Raw genomic sequence first — 10000 nt, 5'->3', positions numbered from 1 at the left:
GGGGGGAATTGACGAAATTCGGGATATTTTTTAAAATAGGAACGCATTCGCATTGCGTACATGTGGTAATGCAGTAACTTGACAGTGTTTTTTTCCGTAACTGTCAACTGAGCAGCGCTTTGTTTTTTAGGAGATACAAGTTGTCTTTGCGTAATATGTAGTTCTAATACTACAGGATATTGTTTTGGTATCGCAAATCATTACAGTGCCATGGTAGATGTCTTTGCTAAATACCCCCTGAGAAGATATGTGGTTCAGTAAAATACTGAACCCAGAAAGATTGAAGAAAATAAAAGGCTCAAGGCGGACATGTTGATCATTTTCAAGTTTCCTTACAACTTCTTTTTTGCCACAAGTTTAAGCGTGTCCTCCGAGCTTCTGACAGCTCTGCAAAATAAAATTTCACTAACGTTTCTCCCTGTCCGGCGGGGTTAGTATCTGGATGGGAGACGTCAAAATATGCTGTTAGGAACATACGACCGAAAATTCTATTTTAACGCTCAAAAAGGCGAACTAAGCAAGGAACAAAATTTGTTAGCATGCTTTATGCAAAACAAATATTGACACAAACGTAAATAAATATGGATATGTATTTTTTAAGAAGAGCACAAGGAACTTTTTAGGAAGTGTCGAACTTAACTCAATATCCGTGAGGTATGCACATCTGTGACTACGATGTAAAAAACTAAAACAAAGAAAAAAAAACGAAAACAAACGGCCCCGAATTGTTACCGTGGCTGCCTTAGGGATCCCACGGAATTATAATCATAAACAATTTTCAACAAATAAAACGGTTTTAAGATTAAAACTAGATCAATTGACCTTCTGAGCGCTCGCTTTCACGTGTAGTGTCACGTGACTTTTCATGTAAACAAACCTCGAAAGTTCGGACATTCGAGAAGATCGGACATACAACACACAGTGAGATGGAGTGGCGAGCGGATATGAAATGTTAGTTTCTTTTTGCGAGGGACTTGGAAGTGATGCAACAGAGACACTAGTCACCTCGATGGTTAGCATTTGGTGTAGGACACGATAGTTTTAAACTCGTATTTCGACAGGATTGACCCGGGTGAGTCTGGTTGTTCCATCTTCGATCGATGGGCCGACGGAAACGAAAATGCATTTCTCACCTTATGTTATTTACAAATTTACCTTTGTGTATGAAAATTGCCATATATATATATATTCACTTTAAGGTCGGTAATAAAACCGAATAAAAGTGACTTATTAGCTGCATCAGAGACAGTAGTCATTTCCACCGTTTATTGCGAGTTGCAGAATGCTCTCGACTAAAAGGTGTGCTTCCGTTACACGTAAAAACGATTCCCGATTCCCAAAATCAGAGGTAAGAAACTTCAATGGTGCTCTGATCAACTTTTTTTGCATTTTCCGGCCGAAGTTATAGCAATCGAGAGGCGGAAAACGGAACACGCGGATAATGGCATGACTCATCGCAGTGACGCGTTTGTGTTCAAAGGACAGTAAATACACTACTAGTTGTATAGTATGAAGGGGTAGTTTCTAAAGAAACTGTGGTGCTGCGTCGGTGGGGAAGTAGTATACAAAAATTTGGTTTTATCAACGGAGTTGATAATGTAAATTGGCCACCGTACAGAGATTTTAAAAGCTGACGTTTCGAGCGTTAGCCCTTCGTCAGAGCGAATCCGCTCTGACGAAGGGCTAACGCTCGAAACGTCAGCTTTTAGAATCTCTGTACGGTGGCCAATTTACATTATCAAAATAGTTGTATAGTAGTCTACACTTTGTTGTTGAGCTATAATTATATATCGTGCATACCATTGACCATGGGATCAATGCAGCGTTGAGCCAATGGAAACTGAAAAAGTTTCTTCATTGAAGTTGAGGAAAACTGAAAAAGGTTTTATTTTTATTACATGACCTTCTGTTAATTGGAATGACACATATCTACAGTACTGTTAGGGAGATTTCCCTTAAAAGAAATTATCTACTGATTTTTGGCGAACCATTCTAAAAACATTGTCAAATAACCAGTCGTAATTCATGAACAGTTTAAACTCATTATATTAGGTGATGCATCTGTTGCTTCCCACAATTTTTACAGTACTCATTGTTAGCATGAAATATTCATTTCAAGTACTATTTTGAACTTCTATTATTATTGTTATTGTTATTGTTATTGTTATTGTTATTGTTATTGTTATTGTTATTGTTATTGTTATTGTTATTATTATTATTATTATTATATAAAAGAGGAGAAAGGGAAGGACTCTTCTCTAGTTTGGCACACACATTAGGCATGAAGCTAGGGTCATCGGTCACCTCAACAGAGAAGATTCCTTGTTTCCACACAACAAATTGACAAAGTTTCAGCCCGCTTACAAACATTTCAAGCTGAACTTAAAGTAGTACTTTGAAGTTGCTTTCAATGCAATACCATGACCATTTGTGTTGCCACAAACCGATCTCTGTTTTTCCAGTAACACTTGTATATTCTACAGCAGTGTTTGGACAACCTTTAGAACACTGGCATTTCAGAATATTATTGCTCCAAGGAATGGCTTTGACTTCGTAATCAAAAAGCCTTTTGAGATCAAATCCAGTTTGTGGTGGGTATGGCTCACAACCCGCTTGCATGCATTGGGAGCACTGACTTCATGAAATAGTCCCATTCTCTGGCATTTTAGGGTTCCATTCTTTGTTTACAATTATGTAGGGATGTTTGTGCTTGCTATTCTCTATTTTCGAATGCCTTATGACACATTTTTTTTGCCCCCCCCCCAATTTTGCATAAACTATTGTTTTCAAATGCTCTTGGGGACATTACAAGCTTGCTTTCATTTAATTTAGCGGTTTCATCAACTTGACCTGAAGTTTTTGTAATAAAGGCAAGATAACAGGACTACTAGTAGGTAATTGGCACATTTTTGTTGTAAAAATTTTCAGATATATCTCCTCATCTGGCAGATTAGTGCCTTCGGGTGAAGGGACACTGATGTACATGAGTATGTGAGTTTAACTTATTTTTGAAGGGTGTTTTTCCTTCCTCGGTCAACAAATCCTTTTGACGAAGGGCTTCACTTTAGCTACACTCTCATATACATGGACACACTCCACTTTGCAAAGAATCAACGTGTTAAACCGTCAGTAAATAAGCGACAATCATCGAAGGACTTGTAAGCGGCGAGTGCCTGCTTGTCGTATTCAGTACATTCAGTGGAGTGGTACATTAAAATGGTTAAACTGAAATATCGTGCAAGCCGAATGGCGCCGAGGAGATGAAATTGTTCATGATCTTGATTGCATGGAAAATGGATTGGGGCAGAAGTGCAGTTCTTGAGCTTTTGATTGGGATAAATAAATTGTCTGCATCGTCGGTTTTGTCTTTCTACTGATAGCATCCATTGCCGGATTAGCATTAGTTGCACTAGAGGCAATTACCTTGATTAAAGTAAGGCGTCATTGCTTCAACTGCAGCGGCGATTTCTATCAGCGAAGACTTCTAAACGCGCTCACCTTGAAACTCCACTCTCCTGCAAATATTTTTTAAGTTCTGCGATATTCATTGTGTGGAAGTCCTTCTTATAATAGGTATCTGCTTAGACATGCTGACCCTGGAACTGTAGCAAACAGGACTGCTTGCTGCTGTTAGATGGACTGATTCAGCGGAGGCTCGATTTACACACACTCAAATCACATTTAGTCGGTTTTATTACTGACCTCGAAGTGCACAAATATATAACAATTTAAATACATGAAGGTATTCGTAATAATCAAATGTAAGGAATACGATTTCGTTTCCGTCCGCCTAGGGATCGAAGATGTTCAAAACCTGACTCACCCCCGTAAATCCTGTCGAAGAAGGAAGTAAGAGCCGCGTCCCACATCAAATGCTAATCATCGAAGTGACTTGTGTCTTTGTTGCATCGTTTCCATGTCCAACGCAAAAAGAAACTAACATTTCGTATCTGCTCGCCACGCCATCTCACTATGTGTTATATGTCCGATCTTCTCGAATGTCCGAACTTTCGAGGTTTGTTTACATGAAAAGTCACGTGACACTACACGTGAAAGCTAGCGCTCAGAAGGTCAATTTGACAAAAAAAAAAAAAAAAAAACAATGCGTCACTACCGAGCGTTTTGGAATCCTTTCTTTGCGTTTATTAGTCATTCAGCTTGTCAGAGAAAGTCCCACTAAACATATGAGCGACGTCAAAGTTCCTGACTTCTCAGCTATCAAAGGAGACTTTTGGAAAAAAGCTGCAAACAGCCTTGTGATTCCAAAAAGAACAGTTATGAAAGGTGAAGGTATAGATGAGTTTCATGTCCATTCTTTTATTTATCCACCCATTTTTACGCACATCCATTTATCCATCTGCCCATCTCAGAACTCCATCAGTCAGTCGCTTGCTCATTCTTCTTTTTTTTTTGTTTTGTTTATTTATACCTATATGATCAATTTATCATGCATTTAACTAGTTATATACCCATCTCTTGTCTTCATATCCTTTCTCCTCATTTCTCCCATCCTTCTTACTTTTTTCCATGTGTTTAATCCTTGTCTCCGTTTTCTTTACAAAGAACGTATCAACACTGAAGTCATTGCACCATTGAGTTTTAAGATTAGAAATAAAACTTGAGTGAACAGCGCTAGTTTGTGGGAGCTATATAACATGTGGAGTATAACAGTATCTTGGAAAATAGCTCAGAGTTATCTCATTATAGTAATGATCTGGGGGATTTCCGAAAAGAGTCCCCAATTTTTGCAAGACGGTTTCCACAAGACACAAGTTTCTTTTGAATTATAAATTTATTTACTTTCACATTGGACGGAAAACAACAGTGCAACAATGATATCAACAATTATATGCGTAGTATATTTGTTTTGTAGGAAACTACACGTATATTTTCATGCTCTTCAAAGATGTTGAAAACGCTCTGCCCACCGAAACGACAGTAAAGTAAGTTGTTGTTTCACGTTCTGTCATTCACTCTGCTTTTATGCCTTGTTATCCTCCAAACCTCTTCCTGCTTGACATTTTTAAAGTTGCGTTTATATTTAGACCTGGAAAGGTTTCATCTGGTGATTGGCAAGTGTCCTCTGTGGTGATGTCTTGTGTCCTTTTCCTTGATGAAATACCTGTCAAGAACCTTTCACCTCCTGCTATTTTAACATTTAACATAACTGTAAGTACAAGCCTGTTTAGTTCAAATGTCGCTTATTTGTTAGAATTTTACAAATTGGATTGTCATGAGCTTAGATGAGAGACGGGCAAATTCATCACCCCTTAATCAATGCTATCGAGTTATTATCAAGGTCTCTTTATTTAAATCAAGTGTGCTCTAGCTTTTTGGTTTGTTTATGAAAAAATCAGCAACGACGGGAAAAGGAGAAATTTTCTCAGAAGTCTTGTATCGCTTATTACCCTTTGTCCGCAGGTGATAACCCCCACTTGCAAAGAAACAATAAGACAAACACATTGGAGTAAAGCTGTTGGAGATCCGTGCCCATAGTTAAAGTTCTAAGGGGGTTTAAAACAGATCTAAAAATGTTACGACAAAATTTTCGACCGCCTTTTGCGGTCTTCATCAGAGGAATGTACTTTGCATACACCCAAATTATTTTGGAAACAGGCGTGAAAACCAAGGACAAAAGGCTTTTTCTAGAGTCGTTGCATTCACTCCTGGACAAGAACTCTGTTAATGAGAGAGCACTCTTCCCAAGGGCTTACGCATCACTGGTTTCCTCCCTTATGAGCAACGAACAGTGACGTCTTTTGCTATATATTTGCATTCAGTGACTTGTAGAGTACATTCCTGTGAAAAAGACCGCAGAAGGCGGTCGAATATATGGTTTTAACATTTTTAGATCCGTTTTAAACCCCCTTCTTAGAACTTTTAACAATTGAATGTTTGTTATAAAACAATTTAGTACTCAAACTGGACTTGTTTGATTGAAATACCCGTGACTTAACGACGTTCGCGCCCATTGGTACTGCGCATTTTTTCGCGCATGTCACGCACACGTCATACATAGCAGACTACGAAGGTAAACAAACAGCATCGAGTGTTTGATTCTCGCTCCGGCAAAGGGTCGCTTGTGGCATCATGGGATAGCTGTGGACCCAGGTCTTCTCGGAAATGTCACGCAATGACGTGACAGTGCGAATAGACAATTGCTTTGAGAACTTCGCAGCGATTTTACTTTCTTGAATGCTCGGTTACCCCCATTTTTCTTTCCGTAGATCACTTCCTTTCCAGATTTTGTCCATTTTAACAAAAAACAAAAAAAATCTGTACGTGAGAAGTTACAAATATTTCGCCTTTTATGCTTTCGTTCGACCGAAGTTTTCTTTCTTAGACTAGTATGTATCGTTTTTCAAGGTCTATTTCACCTCAGAGAAAGACATCAGCTGCAAAAGTTTATTTAGTTATATTAGTTCTGTTGAATTGACTACGTTTACCTGATCTAAATTTCACTAATGTAGCTTTTTTGTTGCTGACAGTTGTAAGCTAAGATCGTCTTAAAATAACGCAAGCTTCTAAAAGTGCACCTCATGATCTCGAAAACGAGCAAGGTGACCCCCCATTTTTTTTTTTTTTTTGCCTTTTTGGCAAAAATAGATCATTACCATTCTGAGTGACAAGTTTAAAAAGAATCTGTACGTGGAAACATTTTGGACGCTAACCTCCTTAAGTTTATGGAAAACGATACAAATGTGACCATTTTTAAGACAACGCAACTTATATAATAAATGCCCAAAACGCACGATGATTATCTATACATTGATTAATTTATTAATTTGGGTGCCTTCACAACTGTGATGCTGCAAGCGCAATTTTTTTTTTATGTATGCTATTAAGAACGGCTGCAGTTCTATTTATATCGACCGAAGGCTTAACAATGAGCGGAGCGTATTCCATGTATTCCAAGAAATCCCTTCAGCTGTCTTACGCGTACTTTTTTTCTATTTTCTTGTTTCTCCAGGCCGCTGAAGGTCGTGAAAAACAGTGCTCCTTTTGGGATAACAATGAACGGTAACCAATGACCTACCTTTTTTTAGTGGAGACAAAAAAATTCTATCCATTTGACCTCTCTGAACATTGTGGACAAACAAGCGTAAGCTTGCCCGGCTTTGAGGTCCTTCTCTCTGGCTGTTTTTCATTCGCAACTGTCTAACAAATTTTTGACCATTTTTAGATTTTTTGAGGTAAAAGAACATTAATATCGCATGTCATGTAACAACACATGAATCTGTCTGATCCATAGTCAGTGCTATCACGATGCTCTATCCAGTGTAAAAATCAGTGGATACGTTTGAAAATGGACCTTAATGGCCTAAGTCCCTCGCGGGATGAGGCTGCATGAAAACAGGGTACAACGTAATGACCAAAAAAAATATAGGAAAGGAAATATCCTAAAAGCAAATAAAACAGGAAAAATAGATTGAACAATTAGTGTCTTAAGCAGTTATCTTTTTTGGGAACTTGCCTAAGGTTTCAGCCATCTGGCGACGGCCCTTGTTGCTCACAATGTTGAAATGCAAAAATCGGTTTAAACATTAAGTATCATGTATATGGTTACTATTTTAACACATCCTTTTAATGCAATTTCTTGTTAATCTTCCTCTGTAGTGAATGGTCACCTGAAGGCATCGAAGAAAATTCTTCAAGCTTTGAATCAATTGTCTGCGAAACCCACCATTTTACAAGCTTCGCTGTGCTTATCAAGCACAAGGATACACAGGTTTCCTGATACCTCATCCTCTTGGAATCTTTTCTCCCATACGAGAAGGAGCGAGTTATCCTTCCTGCCACAATAAATATTACATGAAGATGTTAACACTAACAAAATTACATAGACGACTTTTAGACTAAATTTAGTGCTTCCAGGCTAAATACTAGATCTGCCTTCTCATCACATTTCGTTTTAAGCATTTCCATTTTCCGGTTACTCCAGGCGTAGATCTGCAAATCATATGACGGTCTCAGTTGTGTATATAGACCTTTTTCACAATGGCGGCCCAATAAAATACTCTTTTGTTTTGATGCTCAAAACCCTTTCTGGCCTCGCTGCAATGTGCAAAATTCAAATGTTAAACAAAACGAGGCCAGTAGGTTCAATTAACATAAATACAATAGAATATTAAATCAGTCGCCATTTATGAAAGTGGTCTATTCTTTCTTTCCACCAGCTTTCCAAGAAAGACCGGCTGGCTTTGAGCATCATTACTTACGTGGGCTGTGGTGTGTCGACAGTGGCGCTCATCATCACCTTAATTGTCTTTCTGAGCATTGAGTAAGTGTAGTTTCGTGTTTTATTTCATTTCAAGACCCATTTAACATGATGTCATTGGCTTAAACGTCTGATTTTTCACTCAATCAGTTTTCTATAGCTTTCATCGTTTCCGTCCACTTTCAATTCACTTTTCATTTTCACGCGGGTAGCGGGTAGTACCTGTTCAGTGGTGCTATTTCAGGGAGTGTCGCCCCTGCCTACGCGAGACCCGGGCTCAGCTGGCTCCGGCTGACAGTACCCGGTAAGGGCCCCTACTCAGGGATACGAGTACAACCCCCCACTGCCTTGTGAGTGTCTTGAGAGAGATTAAGGCTAAGGGAGTAACCCTGACAGAAAAACACTGTCCTAAAAACGGAACAAGACCAGGGTATGTCTGCAAACTACTTCTAAGGGGACTGGCAGCAGGGTGTCCTTGGTGCTCTGTGGCAAACGAACCTTCAAGGTCAATGGTGCATCACCAGATGGCATGCGGAGGAACCGATATGGTCAACGGATGGCATCACCAGGCAAGAAAGTTGCCACTGCGGGGCAACCTCCATGTCCGCCATGTCTGTGGCACACCTGTGCACCACTTGGCAACCGATTTGGAGGTCCAGAGAGGTTGATCGGTGGGGGCACGACACCGGTCTCCTATTGTACTGTGCAAGGCGTTATACGTGAAGAGGGAAAGTCCTGCGGCGATGGGATGATTGTGACGGCGGCAGGTCTGAGCAGCTGGAAGCCGCTAGCAAGAGTCCTGCACGTAGGCGGCTCACATTTGATGGTCGCAGCCAAACTGAAGTTCTGGACAACAGTAAGCTGAGGCAGCAGCGTGAGTGTCCAGGCTGCCCTTTTTAGGGATAGCACAGCCTGCCCCTGGAAAGGGGAAGCCCCTAGAAAAGGTGAGGTGAAGAAAGCTTGTCCAGAATTACCTGGCTGGTTTGCCGCGACCAGCGGGTCTTCATCGTAGCGGTAGAAAATGCAAGAAGCTTAAATTGTCAGTCGCTACCTGGAATATCCGAACGATGCTGGACAATGATACTCGTCCTGAGAGGCGTACAGCTCTCATTGCTAAGGAATTAGACCGTTATAACATCGACATCGCGGCGCTGCAAGAAACAAGGCTACAAGGGCAAGGACAACTTCAAGAGGAAAAGTACACGTTCTTCTGGAGCGGGAGAGCTGATGAGAGGAGAGAAGCAGGTGTTACCCTTGCCATCCACAACCAGATTGCCAAGAAACTGTCATCACTTCCTACTGGAACATCAGAGAGAATCATCAGCTTACGCGTACCTGTAGTCAATCAGCGTTTTCTGTGTGTGATCTGTGTCTACGCACCAACCATGTTGTACTCCCATGAGGATAAGGAAGCCTTCTATCAGAGCCTGGGTGAAGTGGTGGACAAAGTACCTAAGGCGACCTTAATGCTAGAGTGGGAAACGACTATACGACCTATGAAGGTGTAATTGGGAAGTTTGGGAAAGGAAAAAAGAACTCCAATGGTGAACTATTGCTAAACTTTTGTACTCAACATGAGTTGAGTATTACCAACACCTTTTTCTTTCAACCAGAGAAGAATTACTTCACATGGAAGCACCCAAGATCCAGACATTCCCACTTGCTGGACTATGTTGTCACACGCAAGACCTCCATGTCAGAGGTACTGTCAACAAAGGCCATGAGGGGTGCAGAATGTTCTACTGACCACTACATGGTGCGTTCACAGCTCAGACTGAAACT

The 10000-nt window shown here is 40.3% G+C and overlaps 1 protein-coding gene across 3 annotated transcripts in view; it reads left to right on the top strand.

Annotated features, from left to right (window-relative positions):
* The window catches only part of LOC137998263 (uncharacterized), an 87876-nt gene that overhangs the window by 63896 nt on the left and 13980 nt on the right, over positions 1–10000 (top strand). For 2 of the 3 annotated variants that reach the window (XM_068844599.1, XM_068844598.1), the window contains exons 14-19: positions 4150–4290; positions 4874–4943; positions 5046–5169; positions 6971–7020; positions 7618–7729; positions 8178–8281. In XM_068844599.1, the coding sequence (XP_068700700.1) occupies positions 4150–4290; positions 4874–4943; positions 5046–5169; positions 6971–7020; positions 7618–7729; positions 8178–8281 (601 nt within the window). The remainder of the gene's footprint in view (positions 1–4149; positions 4291–4873; positions 4944–5045; positions 5170–6970; positions 7021–7617; positions 7730–8177; positions 8282–10000) is intronic. The other variant, XM_068844600.1, reaches the window with a different exon arrangement.

This window comes from Montipora foliosa, chromosome 1 (genome assembly GCF_036669935.1).
Source record: "Montipora foliosa isolate CH-2021 chromosome 1, ASM3666993v2, whole genome shotgun sequence".
Lineage (NCBI taxonomy): Eukaryota > Metazoa > Cnidaria > Anthozoa > Scleractinia > Acroporidae > Montipora > Montipora foliosa.
This window is presented reverse-complemented; position numbering and strand designations above follow the sequence as displayed.